The following is a 25,651-nucleotide window of genomic DNA, read 5'->3' on the forward strand; positions in this document are numbered from 1 at the left end:
ATACATTGAGGTGTTTAGAACATTGTAATTATTTAACCAGGAAGTAGCACAGACTTGAAACAAGCCATAGCCACACAATTGACCAAAAAATTATAATATGTCTTTAAAATCGGAAATAACTACAAGGGGGTCACTCAATTATAGGGAATCAAAGATTTGAGTTCAACAGGTGAGGTAAGAGTGGCGATCCTTGATGTCAAGGCAGCTTTGGATTGATAAAGGAGAACTGAAGTCAATGGACTTTTCAGTGGTAGGAATTAAATCTCATACAATGGAAGGTTGTGGTTGCTGGGGGTCACCCATCCCAGCCCTAGAGCTTTACTGAAGGAGTTCCTCAAGGTAACTATCCTCAATCCATTTTTTGCTGCTTCATCAATGACTGTCACAAGATCAGAAGTAAGGAAGTTCACTAATGATTGCCCAATTTTCAATTGATTCTGAACCTTGAGAAGGAAATGGACAAGAATCAGGCGTGGTCTGACGTTTACGCCCCACAGCCATCTTCAACAGTCGAGAGTCTATCCATCTACTCTTGATATTCAACATATTACCATCGCCAAATTCCCCCATCAACTTTTTTCAGAAACAACTGAATCTGTCTCCAGAGACTGAGTATTCTGTGTCAAGTGACATCCCAAAATCTTTCCATCATTTACAAGGCACAAGTCGAGCAGAATAAATGCTTTCCTAATGAGTGCAACTCCCAACAACACACAAGCTTGACATCACCCTGGACAAAGCAGCTTGTTATATTGGCACTGTTCACCACAGATGTATATTTGTCTGCAGGGTATGCCCTCTACTAAATATTCACCAGTTACCTAATGGTTGGACAGCACCTTCCAACCCATGACCTCAAACACCAAGAGCAAGGGCAGTAGGGACATTGGAACACCAACATTTACAGCTTCCTTCCCAGTCACACATAATGTCGACGCTTCTAATATCACTGATTGAAAACCTATAACTCCTACCCTAATTAACAGTGTGGGACTAACTTCACAATAAGGTTACCACCATTTAGGGAAGAACAAAATACTGGACTTGCCAGTGATGCCCACGCCCTGGAAAATTAAATTAAATAACATTCATGTCAGTGAAATCTATAGAATAAAATTCTGGAAACAATGCAAAAAGCTGTAACCGCATAGTGCATGTGCGTAAAGGCAGTAAGCAGTACATTATCAGTTGTGTTCAGGCTAAAGCTAGTCGTCAATTTTCTTTACAAATAGGTTGATATACAAAAAGAATGAGACAATGCAAGCTATTAATAGTACATGCACTTTTATAACAATCAATGTAGATTCACCACAAATAAAAGACCTGTTAAGAATATATTTCTTACATTATGCAAGAAAATATGCATCAAAGCTTTGATCTGGGAATTAATTTTTTTAACCTCACATTAGGGTTAACATAAAATGCACTCACACCAGGCCTCATATACATGGCCTAATGCTGGAAAGCTGTTGACTTCTGGGTAGGACACCAGGTTCTGGCAAGTCACGCTTGTGAAATGTTACAGGAGTCAAGTTGAAACTGGGAGGAACAATCTTTGCAGCTGGGGCAGTAATTACAGGGCCAAAGCTAAAACTGGGAGCATATTTACATATTATCCTTACATACTAACTATATCTTAACTATCCATAATTCATGTAACACTGGTAAACTTTAAGTACTTTGTCTTTGGATTGTTTTTGTGACTAATCAGGTTTAAAATCCATGTTGTGTTTTATCTGTACTCTTGTACACACCCCATAAGTGCTACGTGAATTGGGGTAATATTGACTTTATTAATAAAGAGTACTGATCAAATTACTCTGTTTCCTGAGTCCACAAATATACAGCAAAAGTAAACCATTGGTTGCCCTTACTCTGGCTGGCATCTGAGGAATACTTTCCATTATAGCAGCTAAGTTGCAGGGAGCGTCATGGGCCCACTTACCTTGAAGGACCTCTGTTCGCTACACAGGTGCTGTTCTGCCTTCGTCTGGCATGAGGATGGCTGCAGCCTCTCCATTTAGGTAAAGCTATCCCGATTTTCAAATAAGATTTGTAAATTCCCCCTGAAAGTGCCTCAAACACCTACTCTAGTGAGCCAATAATATGATGGCCTGAAGGAACCCAGCAGGAATGGGATGATAATGTGGAACTGTAACCAACACATGCCTCTTGCCAGGAGGATAATTTAAATGAAATATCTGTGAAGACGACCTGGACAATCCAATGCCTGTGGCGACCCATGATGTCCACCGGACAATTCCCCATGTTATCAGTTGAATGTTCTGTTTATGATGTAGCCCCCACATCAAATATTCCAAACCAAAAGAAACTGAATTTGGGAGCTGTCAATATATAAAATTCAAGGGCAGAGTGATAGGAAAGGATGGCCTTTCCCCTATCCCTGCATGCCAACTTTGTGCTTCATATACAAGGAGCCATAGATCCCTTTATACTGCACAATTTTGGAATTCTGCTTTGTTTAAATAATAATTGGCTTTTTCATTCTTCTTTCCAGCGTGAAAAATTTAATGCTGTGAAAATACCCAAATGCCAACTTTTGGCCACTCATTTAATTATGCATACTAACTCTCTGCACCTGTTTTTATGATATTGGTAAATCTGACTACAGTACACTTAACCCAACCACAAACATTATTAACATGGATGATAGGCAAAGCCCCAGAACAATCCCTGTGACACTCCACTGGTTACTGATTGCCAATCTGAAATCACCCATCATCATGTTGAATTGGACCTTCACTCTGAAGCGCTCCAAAACGACCACAAAGATGATTGTTCGTCACACCCTCTTGTGTAGGAGAGGATATGCTTTCCCTTGAACTTGCTTCCCTACATCTCACAAGTGGAGGATCATCCAAAAGAAAATAAAGTGATAAAGACTGTTAAGGAAAAGGTAGTTGATGTATTATGTAAAATGAAGACAGGGAATACATAACCTGGCTTTACAGCAATCTTGTCAGGTCATGATTAGAACTGCTAATGGTTGTTTTTGGGGGAAATATTTAGGCTCAGGTTTAATTTTCCAGCTACCTCCCCAAGTTTCTTACACCATTCATTTGGATCCTTTTTTTAAATCTAAACTGGGAAAACTCCTATAATCCACTCTGGTTCAGTCCTGGTTCACAAGCTACCTTTGTCACACCAGGATCTACTTCCCCTTTAGATTTGCAGGGCTAGCTGGAAAATATATTGTACTACTATGTAACATCTAAAAGAGGGATGTCTAAGCAATGTAGTATTCATTGAAATAACATGCAATAGAATTTAAGGTAGACACTAAATGCTGGAGTAACTCAGCGGGACATGCAGCATCTCTGAAGAGAAGGAATGGGTGACGTTTTGGGTCGAGACACTTGCCTGATCGACACCAAAGTTTCTAGCGTGTTGGATTAATGTAGTTTTACAGGTTGTATTTCCATTTACCAATCTTTGTTCCATGTCTTCACCCACTACTGGCCTCTGCCTTGATTTAGCACTGACAGACTTTTGAGGCACTGAATTCCCGGCTGTAGAGAAATGTTTCCATTCATTGCTGGAAAGCCTCAGCTCCAAATGTAGCATTTATGCCTGTGATCCTGGATTGGTGGTACAGATTCTATCCAATCCATTTGTCATCTTAAATACTTCAGATTGTTCTTCAAGCTTCTAAACTCATAAGCCAAAAGGAATATAACCAGATTAATGCAGCCCACTTTAATAAATGTAAACCTTTCACCCCTGGTATCTCATTTGCATCTGGCAAACACTGATAGAGCACGATCAAGGGTCCATTTACTAAGAATAGCAATCTTTTGAAATCCATTTTTCGAAAAGGAAAACAAAACTGCAGGTATACCTCTTTGTGGGTGGGTGGGAATGACCTTTCAGAGGGCAGCAGTAGCACTATGACTGGTTTCAGCCTCAGCACAGAAGAATGAAGTCAGAGTGATGTGATAGGAGACTCAATAGGTAACAGGACAGATGAAGAGATTCTGTGTCTGCAAACGAGACGCCAGGATCGGTGTGTAGTGTCTGAGGTGCCAGCGTCAAGGATGTCTGCAAGTGACCGCAGAACATTCTCAGGGGGGAAGAGGGAACATCCAGAGGTCATAGTGCACATTGATAACAATAAAACAAGTAAACAAATGGATGGGGTCATGCAGTGAGATATAGGAAGTTAGGAAAGAGATTAAAATGCGAAAACTCAGATAGTCATTTCTGCATTACAAAAGGTCTAATGAGGGCAGAAATAGCAGGATAGATCAGGCGAATGCTTGTCTGAGGAGCTGGTGTAGGGGGCAAATATTCAGGTTCTTGGATCATTGGGAATCACTTCTGGGACAGAGGTGGCCTGTACAAGAGGAACAGATTGGACCTGACCTGCAGAGGGACAAATATCCTGGGAGGGCGATTTGCTAGTGCTACTCACGAGGGATTACACTAGATTGACAAGGGGTTGGATCCCAGAGCTGAAACAAGAGTGATGAGTATTTGGGACAAATACAGCCGTGAAAGAGAGCAAAATTAGTAGACAAGACAGCCAGAAGCACAGCAAAGTCAGGTGCTTTAACCTGCATTTATTTCAAGGCAATAGTATGAAGAGTTAATGCCCGAAAAGTCTGGACATGGTTTGGCTTGGGGGACTGGGATATTGCAGCCATTGCAGAAACATGGCTTAGAGAATGAATATATATATATATAATATATAAATATAGATATATTTATAAATACGACATGGATGTAAATGTAGACAGATTGGTTAGTATGTTTGCAGATGACACCAAGATTGCTGATATTGTGGATTTTGGAAGGCTGTCAAAGTATAGTGGGATATAGATCAGCTACAGAAATGGGCAGAGAAATGGCAGATGGAGTTGTATCTGAATAAATGCGAGGCATTGCACTTTGGGAGGTTGAATGCACGAGGAAAGTATACAATTAATGATATAAAGTTTTATTTTGATACACACACACACACATGTTCCTGTACAGTACTGCTCAATGTTCCAGGATACAGACTCTACAGGTGGCAAGAGGAGTGGGGGTGCTTTTTTGATGAGAGAGAACATAAAAGCGTTCAGAGGATATTCTTGGATGGGTGGACTTTGTTAAATATGTCCAAGAAAGCTTCCTTAATCAATGTGTCAGGGGCCAAACTAGAGGGTACAACCCTGGACCTCCTCGTAGGAAATGAGGTGGGACAAGTTACTGAGTGAGAGTAGGAAAGCACTTTGGGACCAGTGACTATAAGTGTATTATTTTATAAATACTATGGAGAAAGCTAGGATTGATCAATATTAAGGTTCTAAATTGGGGTAAGATTAATTTTGGAGGCATTCGGTGGCAACTTGCAGAGATCTATTTGGTGAGACTATTTGCAGATGAGGGAAAGTCTGGCACTCAAGTGGGTTGCAATGGGAAGACCACAGCGGCAGCGTGTTCCCGCCTGGGTGGAGAGGAAGGCTGGCATGTTAGAGAACCCTGGATAACAAAGTTACTGAGGCCCAGTCAGGACGAAAAAAAATACATAAATCAGGTTAAGGCAGTCCGGATCAAACAAATTCCTCGATGAGTACAAAATGTGTAGAAGTAAACTTCAGAGGGACATAGATGGATAAAAGAAGGGCAAGAGATGGATCTGATAGGCAAGGTAATGGTTCAGCATCCAAAAGTACAATTTGTACATTTATTTACACAGTAAAGGATAAATCGTCATTAATTTTGCTGACAGTTCAAGCTCTGAATTTTTCATTTAAGCATATCTTGCAATCCTGTCTTTAATGCCAACCTGACACCACTACAGCAGCAGCACCCCCATAAGGACCAGTTCAGTTTAAGAAAAAAGTCTGTCTCTACTAGACGTCACAACTGCTGAACATATCACTTTACATTGGTGACAGTAAACATCACCTTCAAAGCATCGTAAACATCTCATGGATTAAAAAGAAACTTACTATTAGGGTGCCAAATGAAGCTTCAGAACTTATTATTCATTTTCAAGTTTGCAGTAAATGATGCATCGGTGAGCTGGTTTCCTCAAAAGATCACCTCCTTATAGCGCCTTGCTGAAACTGCACTTGCTCTATTGTGTGCAGGTCTGGTCTTCCTACACTTGGATGGAAATAATAGTGATAGAGGGTGTGCAGCAAAAGGTACACCAGGTTGATTCCCAGAATAGGTGGCACTGGTGTCCAGAAGTGCAGTGAAATTGTCCTATGAAGGAAAATTAAGCAGACTGACTTCACACTCTCCAGAGTTTCTCATTAAAGCATCTTATGAGGTTCACTGGGTGGATTAGTGCTAGTGTTTCCTCTGACTAGGATGGCAGGGGCCTTAGTCTCAGAACAAGAGGCTGGCCATTCAGTACTGAGATGAGAGCAACTTCTTCATCATTCTGCTTGGTAAGGCTGAGGTGCCAATAATACAATCAACCTAGAGTAGATGTTTTGGGGGCAGTGGAGTTTAGTTGCTAAGCACGAGTATGTTCTGAGTGCAATACAAGCTCCTCATTTGGAGATACTGTATGGGACTTAAAACACAAGATAGCCAGAAGAAACATCTATTGAAGCTCACTTTAGAGTGTCAGATGGGATCTAGCAGCATGGGACTGCCAGATATTCCCAAATTATCTCTAGATCACCTGAATTTTAACTATTCAATAAAAGGAACACAAATCGTTTTTGTCCAGGAAGACAAAACAAATACATTGGCCAGATATCCCTGCTTGTTGCAACTTGCCACCAAGTCAATGAAAGGCTGCTGCAATCTTTCAAAGTCTGTCCCTGCTGAAGGATGATGTGCTAATACATGAAACATTCAATATTTTGAAAAAGGGTCACAAAGAACAGTTTGCTATTTCTACTGAACATAGTGTTATGGTCAAACAATCAATTACCAATCTCCAAAAGTAAAATCTTCAACTTCCACCTTAAGTCCTTACACAATGAGGCCGCAGTTGTATCTTGTAAACATGATACATAATATACAGTTTAGGTGCAGCGTGTGTAGGTTATATGGAGATGCTGCAATAGAGGTTGATTATCAGTTGCCATGAAAACGGTATGCTCCAACTTCCCGTCCTTTAAGAGTCTGAATGTCCGTGAAATCTGAAAGTAAAAACACAAATCAAGGAAAGGAGTTGACAGGAGACACAAGAAACTGCAGATGTCGTACTCCAGCCCTTACCTCTGCTCCACACCTTCCCCTCACCTCTTTCTATCAGCTATTGGATCTCTACTCTAACAGTTAGAAGAAGGGTCCTGATCCAAAACGGGCCAAAGTGGACATCAACTCATACACCTCAACAGTTATGGACTATATAAAATTCTGCACCGATAATGTCACTACCCACAAAGAAATAAAGACCTTCCCTAACCAGAAGCCGTGGATGAGCAGGGAGGTCAGACTCCTACTGAAGGCTCGCGATGCCGCTTTCAGATCTGGCGACGCTGAGGGATACAGCTCATCCAGGGCCAATCTGAAAATGGGAATTAGGAATGCCAAACTCAATCACAAACGGCGGATTGAGGAGCACTTCCAAAACAACTCTGACCCCAGGCGCATGTGGCAAGGAATCAAATCCCTTGCCGATTACCAGAAAGTTAACACCCCTCCCCCAGACAACGCCACCCTTCCTGACGAGCTAAACCATTTCTATGCTCGCTTTGACCGAGATAACAAAACCCCAGCCATCAAAGTTGCTCCACCCCCAAATGAACAACCCCTCAGTCTCTCCACCTCTGCTGTACAAGATACACTGAGCAAGGTGAATGAGCGCAAAGCTGCCGGCCCCGATGGCATCCCTGGCCGGGTGCTTAGGGCATGTGCTGGACAACTATCCCCAGTCTTTACCGACATTTTCAATCTCTCACTGGCCCAGGGTGTTGTCCCCACTTGCCTCAAGACATCAACCATTGTGCCAGTGCCCAGTCAGCCACAGGGAGCCTCAACGATTTCCGCCCAGTGGCACTCACCCCTGTCATTGCTAAGTGCTTTGAGCGGCTGATCTTGGCTCACCTCAAAGCCAGCCTCCCCCCCACACTGGACCCCCATCAGTTTGCCTACCGGGCCAACAGGTCTACAGAGGACGCCATATCGGCGGCCCTACACTCTGCCCTGACCCACCTGGACAACAACAACTCCTACATCAGGTTGCTGTTCATTGATTTCAGTTCCGCTTTTAACACTGTCATCCCCGCCAGCTTGATCACCAAACTCAGCGGGCTTGGCATCTCCACCTCCCTCTGCAACTGGACACTGGATTTCCTCACCAACAGACCACAGTCTGTTAGGGTCAACAACCTCACCTCCACCACTATAACACTGAACACCGGCGTGCCACAGGGCTGTGTGCTCAGCCCTCTCCTCTACTCCCTCTTCACCCACGACTGCATCCCTAAGTACGGATCCAACGCCATCATTAAGTTTGCTGACGACACCACGGTGGTAGGACTGATCAGTGACAACGACGAGTCAGCCTACAGGGAGGAGGTCCAGCACCTGACAACCTGGTGTGCCAACAATAACCTCGTCCTCAACTCCAAGAAGACGAAGGAAATTATTGTCGACTTCAGGAAGGTCAGAGGGGGCAGACATACCCCCATCCATATAAACGGGACTGAGGTGGAGCGCGTCTCCAGCTACAAATTCCTCGGGGTACACATCTCGGAGGATTTGTCCTGGTCCCTCAACATCTCCAAGCTGATCAAAAAGGCATAGCAGCGCCTTTACTTCCTGAGGAGGCTCAAGAAAGCCCACCTGTCCCCCCAGATCCTGACCAACTTCTACCGGTGTACCATCGAGAGCATCCTGACCACCTGCTTCTACCGGTGTACCATCGAGACCATCCTGACCACCTGCTTCACGGTATGGTACAGCAGCTGCACTGTTGCGGACAGGAAGGCACTACAACGGGTGGTGAAAACCGCGCAGCACATCATCGGTGCCCCGCTCCCTGCCATGGATGCCCTCCACCGAAAACGGTGTCTGAAACGGGCTGGGAAGATCATTAAAGACCCCTCCCACCCCAACCATGGACTGTTTGCCCTCCTCCCATCAGGGAGGCGGTACAGGAGCCTCAGGTCTCGTACCAGTAGGATGAGGAACAGCTTCTACAATCATACCGTCGCATTGCTGAACTCGGGAGTCCCGCCGATAGATTCCTACGGTCCCTCCGTCCCCATTGTTTAATTATTCTGTATTTTTTATTATTCTGTATCCTCTTTTTAAAAAATTTCTATATTGCACTACTACGGACTGACGCAAAACTGCATTTCGTTGTACCCATACTCAGTATTTGTGCAATGACATTAAAGTTGAATTGAATTGAATTGAATTTAATTCCACAGATGCTGCCCGACCTACTAAGTTCCTCCAGCAATTTGCTTTTATTTTAAAGGTTGTGAACTACAAGAATACAATAAAAATAAAGATTGAAGAATATTTGTTTCGTGCTAAATTACAGCAATCAAAAGCTATTCCATACGAAATGAAAATCACAAATGCTGCCTGACATGCCGAGTTACTCCAGTACTTTGTGTTTTGACCATAACTAAAAGATGAACCCACCATCATAACAATTCTGAACTTTACCTCTATCTTTCAGTTGCCTTTGCCATGACAATAACAGCTACATTTCAAAATCATGAATGTTTAATGTTAAATACATTGTGGAACTAAACTGCAGAGGTCAACTCAGTTCCATTGCAAGCTTCAATAGGGAACCTTTACTCAGCATTCTGCTTTAATGAACGAGGTGTTCAACTAAGCAGAGTGTTACATAACAAAGTCAAGACTTAGTGGATCTAGACTAGAGATGCAAGCAGTTTATTCACATGCGTGTGGGGAAACAGCATGCAGGCATTTCCACCGAGTTACAAGTAGTCAAGGCTTTAAGGTTATAAATACATTTATCAAGGGCCAGTTCACCAAGGAAGGGGAAGACAGACAGAGTGATTATGATATGAGATTCTGTGGGGACAGACAGGTGATTCTGTGGCCACAAGCAGGACTTTAGGATTGTGTGCTGCTTCCCTCTGGCCAGGTCCAGGGCATCCAAGAACGGCTGCAGAACATACTACTGGGGGGGGAGCTGCCAGAAATCATTGTGCATGATGGCGTAAATTACATAAGCTGGTAAGGGATGACGTTCTGTTGAGTGAATATAGGGTAAGGCAAAAGGTTCAACATAGGACACCAAGGGTAGCAATCTCCCGATTACTACTGGTGCCAAGTACGGGTAAGGGTAGGGATGGGAAGATAGGACGGATGAATGGGTGACTGACGAGTTGGTGCAGGGGACAGGAATTCAGATTTTTGGATCAATGGGATCTCTTCTAGAAGTGGGACAGGTTGAACTGGAGCAGGGACTAATATTCTTTGAGGGAGGTTCGCTAGTGCTACTCACGATGGTTTTGAGTGGGGCGAGGGAGGGGAAAGAACCAGAGTAGGTCAGCAAATACAGATCAGGTCAGACTGATGGAAAGGTCAAAGTAAGGACCAGTAAATCTCAAGGAAAACACAGGTAGGGAGAGGTTAAGTAATATGGTGAAACTGATGGGCTGAAGTGTATTTCATTGCAAGCGGATGCAGGTTCATCTGCTTTACCCATCTGCATAGGTAAAGCGGATCAAAGAGCTTAGATCTGTGCACGGTAGATGTTATAGGTCACGGTAGAGTCAGCTACATAGGTGTTGCACATGGTACTATGACACACACATATTACCATGAAATATATTCTACGCAACTGCTTATGAATGAAACTAGTATAAGCCCAAGTGCAATTAGGCTACTCTTTTGCCAGGAATTAATGGCAAATTCCAAGGTTCAGAACCATAGTGACAAAAATAGGATCCTGAGCCCAGTATTAACAAAAGCTTGTCACCTTCACCTCCCCCAACCTCCCCATTGCCTTTGGTTGGATTAAAAAATTTTTTTTTGTCATTATGACTAGTAAAAAGTCCCCTGACAGTACGCATCGGTGAGTGATCATTTCTAAAAGCTAAACTATTCAAAGATGTAGCCAAGTTATTCTTTGTAGGATGTTGCATTTCCTGCCTGTGCATTGTAACATACAACCTCTTGCACATTAACTAGATGTCTTTCGGCACGTGGCCTAACCCACTGTCAACATGAACATTGAGGTCTGAGCATAGAATCCCAGACACATGTGCAGCTTTTAGCCTTTGAACACTAAATTGGAAGAGTGAAAGATTTCAGTTCATATTGTCCATATTGTTCTTGAGTTGAATATCCCAACGTGCTGGACACCTGATGAATGACATGGGACAATTTTCAACCATCCAAGATATCAGTCAGGCCCTGACCGCAACATCCAATTAGATGCTCAAGTCTCTGCAGTGGGACAGGCCCCCAAACCACCTGTACCAAGTCACCTATCACAAGTATCAGCTCGAAACCAACAGTGCAAATAAGACCAACCCCTTAAACCTTTTTTGAAGATTAGTTGACGAGAACTTGAGTTGAGATTAGTTTATTGTCACCTGTACCGAGGTACAATGAACATTTTTTTGCTGTGTGCTAACCAGTCAACGAAAAGACAATACATGATTACAATTGAGCCATCCAGTGTACAGGTACATGACGAAAAATGTTTAGTGCAAGATAAAGTCCAGTGAAGTCCGATTAAAGACAGTCCGAGGGTCTCCAATGGGGTAGATAGTAGCTCAGGACTGCTCTCTAATTGTTGGTAGAATGGTTCAGTTGCTTGATAACAGCTGGGAAGATACTGTTCCTGAATCTAGAACTTCTTAAGCCTTCTAAGGAAATAAGAGAAACTGGTGTGCTTTCTTGGCCATTGCTTCAATATGGTAGTCTGGGATAAATTGTTGATGATATTTACTCCTAGGAATTTGAAGCTTTTAACCACCTATACTTCAGCACTGTCAATGCAAACCGGGGTATGTGTACCGCTTCACTTCCTGAAGTCGATCACTGTTTCCTTTTTAAAGTCATACAGTGTAGGGCCAGTTGGTCCTTCAGCCCAACTTGCCCACAACGGCCAACATGTCCCAGCTAAATTAGTCCCTCCAAACTTGTCCTATCCATATACCTGTCCAACTGTTTCGTAAACGTTGGGATTGTCCCAGCCTCAACTACCTCATCTTGCAGCTTGTTCCAAACACCCACCACCCTTTGTGTAAAAAAGTTACCCCACGGATTCCGATTAAATCTTTTCCCCTTCATCTTGAACCTATGTCCTCTGGTCAATTCCCCTTCTCTGGGCAAGAGACTCTTGTGCATCTACCCGATCTATTCCTCTCATGATTTTATATACCTCTATAAGATCTCCCCTCATCCTTCTGTGTTCCAAGGATAGAGACCAAGCCTACACAACCTCTCCCTATAGCTCACACCCTCTAGTCCTGGCAACATCCTCGTAAATCTTCTCTGAACCCTTTCAAGCTTGACAATATCTTTCCTATAACGTGTTGCCCAGAGCTGAACACAATCAGGGCCGGCCTTAAGCCGATTGGACCGATTGCTCCCAATCCCACGAGTAAGGGGGCCCCACGCCAGAGTAATCTACTCTCGGCTCGGGTAGATCTACCCCAGGTGGAGGGTGGAGAGAGGGGCAGAGAGAGAGTAGAGGGGTGGAGGGGCTCACCAAAATTGTTCCCAATTGGGCCCCGCAACTCCTAAGGCCGGCCCTGAACACAATATTCTAAATGCGGTCTCACCAACGTCTTATACAACTGCAACATGACCTCCCAACTTCTATACTCAATACTGTGACTGATGAAGGCCAATGTGCCAAAAGCATTTTTGACCACCTTATCTACCTGCGACTCGACCTTCAAGGAACCATGCACCTGTACTCCTAGATCCTTCTGCTCTACAATACTCCCCAGAGGCCTACCATTCACTGTGTATGTCCTGCCCTTGTTAGACATCCCAAAATGCAACACCTCACACTCCTCTGTATTAAATTCCATCAACCATTCCTCCGCCCACCTGGCCAATCGATCCAGATCCAGCAGCAATCTTTCACAACCATCTTCACTATCTGCAAAACCACCCACCTTTGTATCATCAGCAAACCTAGCCCTGTATGTTCTCATCCAAATCATTGATGTAGATCAATGATTACCCAGCATCGAACCCTGAGGCATACCATTAGTCAGTTTTTCTTGCTGACATTGAAAGGTTGTTGTCTCGACACCAGGTCACGAGGTTCTCAATCACCTTCTTGTACTCAGTCTCATCATTATTTGATATCCGGCCCACAATGGTGGCAGCGTTTGCAAATTTGTTAGCTGGGGTTTGATATGTCCAATGCAATTACCATTGCATTGAAATCAGAATTCAAACCCCTTCCCAGTTCATCTCTGTTTCAAGGGCTGAAATACCAGAGGAAACTCAGCTATTCTGTAGGAATATTTGATTACGACAATGTTCAACAATGCAGTTTTAGGCCTCTTATCTGTCATTGTCATCAGCACCTGCCTTGCTTGCACTGAGACACCAAGAGACCACTGATTAACAACAGATAGGATGCTCTGCAGAGAAACAGCCACCCACACAACAGTGAAACTTTAAATTAACATTATTTCTCCTCACAACCAAGATGTTTTTGTTTTACACCATAGATCCATTTGTGTACAAGAATGTTATTGCAAGCACTTCTTACTGCAGGAAAACTCCAATAACACTTTTATATCATTCAAAAATCCCAAATGTTTGGCATCTGGCTCAGGGGGTGCTGGTGTCCACTCTCCTTGTCACACTGGGTTCCTGTTTCCTACGCTCCTCTGAAACCTACTGGGTGTGGTCCGTTTATCATGCTCTCCTCAGATTCATGGATAATGTATCACATTGCCATGTAACATCTTCAATTAAAAAAATCAATTAAAAGCGTGTTCAAGCATTAACAGAAATAGTATCTTCACTCCAGGACATCTCCCTATGTAGTATAAATATTCCAGATGTGCCAGACTTGCCAGATTTACTGCGCTGCTTTAGCAAACATAGGAAAAGTGTTTGTTAAACAGCCCTCTTGTGGCAGGCCAGAGCATAATGTGGCTGAGTTTTGCAAAACTGTTTGCATTTATATAGCCTGCTAAATGCTGCTAATTGTTTACGGATAAGTAAAAACTCTGGACTGCCTCCAAATAAGGATGAGGTGATAAAAATCAGTGAGTTCAAGCGAAGGTGTGATCAGGATAGGAAAAATACACAACGTGAATGGTTGAGTTTCAGTTGGATTGGATTCAGAGGTTGTGAAAAAATTATTGAATTGAGTTTGAAGGCGTTATGGGTGGATGCTTTTTGGTAGGCCTTCGCATATTTGGAGAAGGTGGTTGGTTTGGGGGTGGGGGCCATTGTTAAAAGTTGCAAGCATAGCAGTGGGTTAGGGGCGCACAAAAGGTCAATCTAAATACTGAAGTTATTTAATAGCAACTTCATTGATGAGGATAAAATTTGACATTGAAGCAGAATCTTTGACAAAAGTGGAATGGCTTTGGTCTTCATTCTTTCAGGCTACAGTGCACCAAGTGGTGCTGGAAGTACAATTCTTACAACAGCCCTGAGGGTAGATGTAGAGCGGAAGTAGGACAAAATTAGGAATATTGCACCACATTGGAATAAATGGTACAGGCTAAGGACAAGGAAAAACATAGGGTCAGGATGAATGCTCATAAATGGTGGTCTGAGAAGCAGTGGAGGAGGATGGAATATGCAATCAGAAATGAAAGACTCTGGGCCAAAAGGCTGCTTAATTCACCAATCACCAAGACTCACTGCACATTGCTTCCATCCATGGAGAGACAAAAAGGCCAAATCTCCACATTGAGTTAGGCATCAAGTCTTAAAGAATCTATTAATATTGCTGTGTTAAAAAGTTGGAATATTAAAACACTGAAAAATAGGCTGAAGCATTATATATATTAAAAGCATTTTTACTCATCTAAAAGCATTGTAGTAGACAGCAAAAAAATCCAAAATTGTGGAAATGCTCAGGTCAGACTGAACCCCGAGTTGAAAACAGTTAATGTTTCAGAGGGAAATATTTTCATTAGTACTAGGAAAATCCAGAAAACAAACAAGTTTTAAGTTGAAAAGAAGGGGCTGAGAGAACTATGGAACCTCTCTGTGAGAAGGTGAAGACCAAGAGACACAGTAATGGGAAAGATGGTGGTGCCAGCTGATAGAGGGTCTTGAAGGTTTGGTAATGGGAGTTAATCTGCCTGAATGGAATGAAATACACAGGACTCATTTTAACAAAAACAATGTTAGATCTGAGTTATAAAACACTGCTGTAGCTAGAAATTAAAAAGAAAGAAAGGCTGCAAAGATCTAGCAGGTCCGGCAGCATTTGTGGAGCGAGAAAGTTAAAGTTACAATATTACATGAGAAGTGGCCAGTTTGGGTACACACTAGAAAGCCTCAGGGTTTATCCAAAATTAGTGTTCGAGTCCTGAAGACCATGTGCCTTGTCAGAATATACTGTTACTTGAGCTTATATTGGGCGTCTTTGGAACAGATGCCGCCTAATATGTTTTTAAAATTATTTAACTTCTGGGCCCAGAGCCTCAAAGTCAAACTTATGAACTGCAATATTCTTTCACAATCTGCTGAATCACACTGAAGGAGGAATGAGCTCTGACAAAACGGATTTTAATCAGCAACTGGATGTGGAAGTGGCTATGTTTCTTCACACCCCAGGCCCGATATGAGAGGTTGCATGGGTGCAGAGATTTTGAGGAGATGGGCAGGCAGATGAACACAAAGCAGTTAAACAAGTGCAGTATATGGGAGCTTCAACATGTTGCATATTTTGTATTGTTATTGTAGCAAGGCCTTCAGCCTTTAGTTATACTCGCCCTTAAACATCTCAGGCTTTAATTGTATTGCATGGCTGCATGGCAAAGTGTAAACCTGTGCTGCAGCTTCAATAAGTCTCAAAAGCTAGGATAAATTTCTGGATTGTGGAATATGGAAGATTCTGAAATCTTGGAGAGTCCTGCTTGGGGGAAAACAAATTAGCCTGAAAATTGGCAGGGGCAGAGTAATGAAAAGCTCCAACATCCAATACTTGACCTGGTAGAAAGAGCATTTGGGGGAAAGAACCTCCATTCTGAGGTAATTCGCATATCCCTGTACCTTAATTGGTACACGTGACAATAAAAGACCTGTGAAACCTTTAATTATTCTTCACAGTTATGCACATTGCAATTTGAGTCATTTGGAGCATTAAACCTCCTCCCTATCGAGTCAACATCAACACAAGGTATAGTGGGAATCAGATAAATGAGTGGTGAAGGAGGGTGTGTGTGTGTGTGTGTGTATGTGTGTTTTCCACTCTGACAGTCGCTGTCTCAGTCGCCTAAGTGGGACAGGCCCATTAGTCCCATCTATCCAGGCTGATTTGAATTGTGCCAAATAAAGTTTGTTATTTTCCACTTCTTAACATAGACTAACAACAGCATTTGACCCGTTTTACCATTCTTCATCAAAAGTGCCTGGATTATATCAAACAACAAGGGCCCTACTTTTCTTATATCAAAACAGCCCCAAATGCAAAAAAATCTCTCTCTCTTGCCTTTCTTACCCAACTCCATGAGACAGATTTTACAAAAATGTCTGTGCTCCTTCCTTTCTTTCTCACGTCTTTGAGTTGAATTTGTCCAAAGGCCCAACTCCTGCTCTTTCAAATACATTCCTGTCAAATAGATGACCTAATCTGCCTTCCTAGCCAGTTGTAACAATAGTAGGAGGTACCTCTCCTCAAATGCCACTCCCCAACTCCAGTCTGAAATTTACCAACATCATATAACCATATAATCCTATAACAATTACAGCAAGGAAACAGGCTTTCTCGGCCCTTCTAGTCCGTGCCGTACACTTATTCTCACCTAGTCCCATCTACCTGCACTCAGACCATAACCCTCCATTCCTTTCCCGTCCATATACCTATCCAATTTATTTTTAAATGATAAAATCGAACCTGCCTCCACCACTTCCACTGGAAGGTCATGTGGATAAATGTGAGGTTATCCATTTTGGTGGCAAAAACAGGAAAGCAGACTATTATCTAAATGGTGGCCGACTAGGAAAAGGGGAGATGCAGCGAGACCTGGGTGTCATGGTACACCAGTCATTGAAAGTGGGCATGCAGGTGCAGCAGGCAGTGAAGAAAGCGAATGGTATGTTAGCTTTCATAGCAAAAGGATTTGAGTATAGGAGCAGGGAGGTTCTACTGCAGTTGTACAGGGTCTTGGTGAGACCACACCTGGAGTATTGCGTACAGTTTTGGTCTCCAAATCTGAGGAAGGACATTATTGCCATAGAGGGAGTGCAGAGAAGGTTCACCAGACTGATTCCTGGGTGTCAGGACTGTCTTATGAAGAAAGACTGGATAGACTTGGTTTATACTCTCTAGAATTTAGGAGATTGAGAGGGGATCTTATAGAAACTTACAAATTTCTTAAGGGGTTGGACAGGCTAGATGCAGGAAGATTGCTCCCGATGTTGGGGAAGTCCAGGACAAGGGGTCACAGCTTAAGGATAAGGGGGAAATCCTTTAAAACCGAGATGAGAAGAACTTTTTTCACACAGAGAGTGGTGAATCTCTGGAACTCCCTGCCACAGAGGGTAGTCGAGGCCAGTTCATTGGCTATATTTAAGAGGGAGTTAGATGTGGCCCTTGTGGCTAAGGGGATCAGAGGGTATGGAGAGAAGGCAGGTACGGGATACTGAGTTGGATGATCAGCCATGATCATATTGAATGGCGGTGCAGGCTCGAAGGGCCGAATGGCCTACTCCTGCACCTAATTTCTATGTTTCTATGTCATCCCACACAGCTACCACTCTCTGAGTAAAGAAGTTCCCCCTCATGTTACCCCTAAACTTTTGTCCCTTAATTCTCAAATCATGTCCTCTTGTTTGAATCTTCCCTACTCTCAATGGAAAAAGCTTATCCACGTCAACTCTGTCTATCCCTCTCATAATTTTAAAGACCTCTATCAAGTCCCCCCTTAACCTTCTGCGCTCCAAAGAATAAATACCTATTTTGTTCAACCTTTCTCTGTAACTTAGGTGCTGAAACCCAGGCAACATTCTAGTAAATCTCCTCTGTACTCTCTCTATTTTGTTGACATCTTTCCTATAATTTGGCAACCACAATTGTACACCATATTTCAGAATTGGCCTCACCAATGCCTTGTACAATTTTAACATTACATCCCAACTTCTATACTCAATGCTCTGATTTATAAAGGCCAGCACACCAAACACTTTCTTTACCACTCTATCTAGATGAGATTCCACCTTCAGGGAACTATGCACAGTTATTCCTAGATCCCTCTGTTTTACTGCATTCCTCAATTCGCTACCATTTACCATGTACGTCCTATTTTGATTTGTCCTACCAAGATGTAGCACCTCATACTTATCAGCATTAAACTCCATCTGCCATCTTTCAGTCCACTCTTCCAAATGGCCTAAATCTCTCTGTAGTCTGAAAATCTACTTCATTATCCACAACACCACCTATTTTAGTATCATCTGCATACTTACTAATCCAATTTACCACACCATCATCCAGATCATTGATGTATATAACAAACAATAGTGGACCCAACACAGATCCCTGAGGCACCCCACTCCTCCTTTCTTTAAAAAAACCCAGACACCCCATCCCCAACCACATAGGCTGCTGACATTTTTCATAATTGATATTGGTTTCTTATGGTCACATATACTGAGACACAATGAAAAACTTTGTTTGGGTGCTATCCAGTCAAATCATACTACACAAGTACAAACAAGCAATACACAATTATAACAGGTAGTGTAAAGAGAAAGATACCAGAGACTAGAACATAGTGTTACAATATTATGGCATTACAGTTACAAAGAAAGTGCAAATAAACAAAAAAAGTGCAACGTCCGCGATGATGTGGTTAGGGATTACACCCTATTTTGTGGGAGGTCCATTTGATTGTTGATAACAATAAGGAAGATGCTGTTCCTGAAACTGTGGTATGTGGTTTCAAGCTTTTGCATCTCATACCTGTCGGGAAGGAGGAGACGGGGAACCACCTTCAGTTTGGCACCATTGATGCTGATTGGGGAAGTACATGACCTTGTTTCCTAAAGTCAATTCCTCCATCTTGCTGACATTGAGGAAGAGGTTGCAGTCTTAAGATCTTTATCTCCTTCCTGTATCCTGTCTCATCATTGTTCAAGATCTAGTCCACACCAGTGGTGACGTCTGCAAACTTGTAAATGTGGTTAGAGCGGAATGTGTCTGCACATTCGTGAGTCTTTCAGGAGTATAGTGAAGGCTGGGAATACATCCTTGCGGGGCACCTGTGTTGAGAACTACTACGAAATATGTTTGTCGCCTATCCTCACTGATTGTGGTCTGTGGGTCAGGAAGTTAAGGATCCAGTTGCTGAAGGGAGAGCCGTCTTAGTTCCAGGAGTTTGGAGACTAGTTTGGTTGGGTTTACAGTATGAAGGCAGAGTGATCATCAATAAAACAATGTTGGTATCCTTGTTATACAGATGTTCCAGTGATGAGTGTGGGGCCAGGGACATGGCATCTGCAATGGACCTGTTGCAATGTTAGGCCAATTGACATGATCAAGGTTGTCTGGGAACGTGAATTAAATATGGCCATGACCAGGCTCTCAAAATACTTCATTATGGTGAACGTGAGAATCAGTGCAAGGTAGTCATCAAGGCATGTTACCGTGTTTTTCTTTGACATTCCGATGGAAGTGGTTTTCTTAAAGCAGGTGGGATTGGACACGCTAGAGGCAGAAAACATGTTCCCAATGTTGGGGGAGTCCAGAACCAAGAGTCACAGTTCAAGAATAAGGGATAGACCATTTAGAACGGAGATGAGGAAAAACCTTTTCACCCAGAGAGTTGTGAATCTGGAATTCTCTGCCTCAGAAGGTAGTGGATGCTTCTGGATGCTTTCAAGAGAGTGTTAGATAGAGCTCTTAAAGATAGCAGAGTCAGGGGATATGGTGAGAAGTGTTCAAGAAGAAACTGCAGATGCTGGAAAATCAAAGGTAGACAACATCCATCTATGGAGCGAAGGAAATAGACAACGTTTCGGGCCGCAACCCTTCTTCAGACAGATATGGTGAGAAGGCAGGAACGGGGTACTGAATGTGGATGATCAGCCATGATCACAGTGAATGGCGGTGTCGGCTCGAAGAGCCGAATGGCCTACTCCTGCACCTAATGCCTCTTGTCTAACCTCAAAATGCATAAGGGAGAGGCCAAAGATTTCCGTGAATACCCCTGCCAGCTAGTCGTGTAGCTCCATCCAGGCCAGTTGCTTTCCACAGGTTTACTCCCAGGAAGGCCAACCTGACATCTGAGACAGTGACTGTGGGTACAAGTGCACCCCAGGCTGTCAGAGCGAATGACGTTATTCCACCGACCTCCTGTTCAGGAGCATAGAGTGCATTAAGCATGTCAAGGAGTGATGTGTTGTAGCCAAAGACAGGATAGATAGTCAGAATCGCTTTCCCCCAGGGTGAAAACATCGAGAATTAGAGGGCATAGGTTTAAGATATGAGAGGCAGGGCAAGTTTTATTTTACATAAGAGTGTGGTTGGTGCTAGAATACATGGCCACAGATGATGCTGGAAGCAGCTATAATAGCGGCATTCAAGTAGCATTTAGATAAACACTTGGATGTGCAGGGAATGGTGAAATGTTCATCACATGCATTAGTTTAACTTAGCATGATGTTTAGCACGGATATTGTAGACTATTCGTGCGCTGTACAGTTCTAAATAAATTGTCACTCAATTCCTTGCTCTTTGTGTTATGATTCCACTTCTTAACTTCTCCAATCACATTACCACCATTGTTCTAGAACCGAAACAGCCTCAGTTAAGAACAACATCCACTGCATGTACTCATGGATACACCAGCCCTCCTTGCCCTTTATCCCCGAGCAGACATGACTGTCATCGTCTTCCATCGCATTTTACCATTGTCCATTTTCCCTTTTTCCTTCCGCCCACAATATGTAAAAGAATATGTGATTCTGTTCCATTCTGTTTGTAGTTTGTTTGTTTGTTTGTTTGTTTGTTTTTTGCACAAAGTCCGCGAGCATTGCCATTTTTCATTTCACTGCACATCTCGTATGTGTATGTGACGAATAAACTTGACTTGACTTGACTTGACTTGAAGTACACTTACTTTTGCCTGTTTCAGCTCTCGCTTTCCCAATATTTCTGGGCATGAACTCTGATTTGCTATGTGGGTTTGACAGCATTATTTTCTCTTTGCAATAAACCCACTGAAGGATTAAGATACACAACTCCCACAAAAGATTATGTTGTTTGCAAGTGGATGGGACCTGGTGATAGCATTTTAATCATAGCACATTTGGTTAGTTGCAGTCTGCCAATATTACATAGGCCTTTCCAGAGCTCCTGCTACCTACTCTTAAATCTAACTCATTCAGTTATTCTGTCATTGTACTTTTTAGTTTTTTTTTTTTTGCACTACAATCTTGCACCATTCCACTGTTTTCGATTCCTTGATGTATTGAATTTATCTGTGAACTTCATGTGAATTAGAAATTTCAATACACACTGGTGTACACAACAAGGAACTAATCTGAACATCTTCAGTAATTTCTTATGCTGAACCTTTGGACATTCATTTCCTATTGCCCATCTATAGAGGCAGACGGTTTGCTGAGGTTTTGAGGTTTCGTCTCATGGCTCTGGGTACTCACTGAACTAATAACCTTTGAAATGCATTTTCAATGGGGGGGGGGGGGGGGGGGGGGGGCGGCGTTTCTAATAGGAAATGCAAAGAGAGGACATCCTGTTAACCGTACAGTCACCATACAACTTTTTTTTTTTTTAAAGTGCACCAGCTTTATTTTATCCACTACAAACCCACTGACTCCCATGGGTATCTGGACTACACTTCTTCCCACCTTGCTTCCTGTAAGGACTCTATCCCCTACTCCCAATTCCTCCGTCTACGCCGCATCTGCACCCAGGATGACGTGTTCCAAACCAAGGCATCGGAGATGTCCTCATTCTTAAGGGAACGGGGGTTCCCCTCTTCGACTATAGATGAGGCTCTCACCAGGGTCTCCTCTATATCCTGTAGCTCCGCCCTCACTCCCCACTCGCAACAAGGACAGAGTCCCCCTTTTCCTCACCTTCAACCGCACAAGCCGCCACCTCCAACGGGAACGCACCACTGGCCACATCTTCCCATCTCCTCCCCTGTCTGATTTCCGCAGAGACCGCTCCCTCCGTAACTTCCTGGTCAATTCGTCCCTTCCCACCCAAACCACCCCCTCTTCTGGTACTTTCCCTTGCAACCACAGGAAATGCTACACTACCTCCCCCCTTGACTCCATCCAAGGGCCCAAGCAGTCTTTCCAGGTGAGGCAGAGGTTCACCTGCATTTCCTCCAACCTCATCTATTGCATCCGCTGCTCTAGGTGTCGGCTGCTCTACATCAGTGAGACCAAGCGTAGGCTTGGCGATCGCTTCGCCCAACACCTCCGCTCAGTTTGCACTAACCAACCTGATCTCCCGGTGGCCCAGCACTTCAACTCCCCCCTCCCATTCCAAATCCGATCTTTCTGTCCTGGGCCTCCTCCATGGCCAGAGTGAGTCCTACCACAAATTGGAGGAGCAGCACCTCATATTTCGCTTGAGCAGTTTACACCCCAGCGGTATGAACACTGATTTCTCCAATTTCAGGTAGTCCTTCCCCTCCCCTTCCCAGCTCTCCCACAGCCCACTGTCTCCGCCTCTTCCTTTCTTCTTCCTGCCCCACCTCCACATCAGTCTGAAGAAGGGTCTTGACCCGAAACGTCACCTATTCCTTCGCTCCATAGATGCTGCCTCACCCGCTGAGTTTCTCCAGCATTTTTGTCTACCAGCTTTATAAGATCTCTTGTTGCAATAGAAGCATAATCTCCAGAATTCTGGAGTCCGTTCTTACTTGTTGGACATGTGGTTCCTTTGCAAAGGAGATTCGTGCCACAGAATGCGAGGACAGTGTCAGCTCCTGACCATTCACTTCTCCTTCTTCAATCTCCACAACACCTTGCATCAGAAAAAATAAATGTTAATTTTTTTAAGAACCTGCCCAGAAAAACCTAATGAAAATGATATTAAGAGAACATTTATATGGAAAAAGTTTGGAAATGTAATCCTAATGCATGAACATTTTCATTTACGTGGCACCTTTAATGCAGCAAAACTGTCCCAAAATATTTCAGAGAAACAGCAACCAAAAAAAATGAACACCAGTTACATACATTGTTTTTAAGCAAGGTCAAGGAATAAACAGAGAATTGACTGTTCACACCACGTGTGTTTCTCTAGCGCTTGGCTGCACTGCCATCTTGTGCCTCGTGGCTTCCAACTCAAGTTCCACACCAGTTTGGACACAACTTGCATTTCAGATACCAACAGTCAATCCACCGTTTCTCTGCCTAACTGGGAACCCCCCTTGCCCGAGGTCATCTGTTGCCAGACCTAATTTGTCTTGCTTTTTATCGCTTCCAGTTTTTTTCCCCCTATCACTACTACAATCAGTAGTCCCCACCCAAATATCACTTATCCGTTTTGGTTTGTGACACTGCTGCATGCAGGAGCTGCTGGCTCTCTGCTGCAGGACCAGGCCCTGCTGCATACACATTCATTCATAGACTGACATGTACACCAGCTCCTCATTTCCTACATCCTTTCCCAGCTTAGACCTTCTCTAGGGCAGAAAAAGCAGCACAGCTAGTGGAACTGCTGCACCAGAGTCCCCAGATTTATTCCTGACCTCAATACCATCCATGAGGAGTTGCCTGTTCTCCTCATGATTGATTTTCTTCAGCTGTTCTGGTTTCCTCCCAAGTGCCAAAATTAGCCACTGTAAATTTCTTCTCAGACTGTGGGTGAATGTGAGAATCTGGGGGGAGATGTTAGGAATTCAGAGAGGGAAATAAACAAATCAGATTAGTGTAGGATTAATGTGAATGAATGTATGATGGTTAGTGCAGAAGGGCCTGTATCCAAGATGTGTGACTCACCCTTAATTCATGGTAAGTTGCAGCGGGAAGCTCTCTTAGGATGATTAATTATACCACATATCTGCTTATTAATACTCCTGAACACCTGCCTCTATAGTACTGCTCCAACTAAATGTGTGATATCGGTCACCTCCATTGTCCAATGGAAGCCAATTTCAAACAACTGAAATGCAACAGTGAACAGATAACTAACCATATAACCATATAACAATTACAGCACGGAAACAGGCCATCTCGGCCCTACATGTCCGTGCCGAACAACTTTTTTCCCTTAGTCCCACCTGCCTGCACTCATACCATAACCCTCCATTCCCTTCTCATCCATATGCCTATCCAATTTATTTTTAAATGATACCAACGAACCTGCCTCCACCACTTCCACTGTAAGCTCATTCCACACCGCTACCACTCTCTGAGTAAAGAAGTTCCCCCTCATGTTACCCCTAAACTTCTGTCCCTTAATTCTGAAGTCATGTCCTCTTGTTTGAATCTTCCCTATTCTCAAAGGGAAAGGCTGATCCACATCAACTCTGTCTATCCCTCTCATCATTTTAAAGACCTCTATCAAGTCCCCCCTTAACCTTCTGCGCTCCAGAGAATAAAGACCTAACTTATTCAACCTTTCTCTGTAACTTAGTTGTTGAAACCCAGGCAACATTCTAATAAATCTCCTCTGTACTCTCTCTATTTTGTTGACATCCTTCCTATAATTGGGCGACCAAAATTGTACACCATACTCCAGATTTGGTCTCATCAATGCCTTGTACAATTTTAACATTACATCCCAGCTTCTATACTCAATGCTCTGATTTATAAAGACTAGCATACCAAAAGCTTTCTTTACCACCCTATCTATATGAGATTCCACCTTCAAGGAACTATGCACGGTTATTCCCAGATCCCTCTGTTCAATTGTATTCTTCAATTCCCTACCATTTACCATGTACGTCCTATTTTGATTTGTCCTGCCAAGGTGTAGCACCTCACATTTATCAGCATTAAACTCCATCTGCCATCTTTCAGCCCATTCTTCCAAATGGCCTAAATCACTCTGTAGACTTTGGAAATCCTCTTCATTATCCACAACACCCCCTATCTTGGTATCATCTGCATACTTACTAATCCAATTTACCACACCTTCATCCAGATCATTGATGTACATGACAAACAACAAAGCATTCTCTTGCTTTGCCACGAGGTAGTAGGGTACATCCATGCATAATATAAACCATTTATTTAAGAGAAGAATTTGTTTTATGTTGGCCGATTATATTTTGTTTAGTTACTTTTTAAGACAAATGCCCAGCGGTTATTCTGGCTTTCAATTTGTTACACTTTGACATTTCAAGATAAAAATAAAACTCGCAAGGAGCAGAACAGAGATTGTTCCAACTCATCTAAATGAAAATACATCAATGGCAGAAATTTAATTTGCATCTTTTCTGGGCTGGAATTCACAAAAGGACAAAATGCACTGGCCACAATCCAAAACATTTGTAATGATGTCAGATTAAAAGATGAAAGGTTATGAAAGCTAATAAGAGATCAAATACCATTTGGTTTCTAGGCGTTAGTAGGAACTTAATATTATATG

The 25,651-nt window shown here is 43.0% G+C and overlaps 1 protein-coding gene across 2 annotated transcripts in view; it reads right to left on the reverse strand.

The window, feature by feature from the left end:
- Positions 1-4,941: 4,941 nt before the first annotated feature.
- Positions 4,942-25,651, reverse strand: part of LOC116979803 (THAP domain-containing protein 4-like) — a 45,160-nt gene continuing 24,450 nt past the window's right edge. Inside the window, exons 4-5 of one of the 2 annotated variants that reach the window (XM_033031635.1) lie at positions 22,974-23,077; positions 4,942-7,109 (exon numbers count right to left, since the gene is read on the reverse strand). In XM_033031635.1, coding sequence (XP_032887526.1) covers positions 6,993-7,109; positions 22,974-23,077 — 221 coding nt within the window. In that variant the 3' untranslated portion in view covers positions 4,942-6,992. The remainder of the gene's footprint in view (positions 7,110-22,973; positions 23,078-25,651) is intronic. The other variant, XM_033031636.1, reaches the window with a different exon arrangement.

Source organism: Amblyraja radiata, chromosome 13, assembly GCF_010909765.2.
Source record: "Amblyraja radiata isolate CabotCenter1 chromosome 13, sAmbRad1.1.pri, whole genome shotgun sequence".
Lineage (NCBI taxonomy): Eukaryota > Metazoa > Chordata > Chondrichthyes > Rajiformes > Rajidae > Amblyraja > Amblyraja radiata.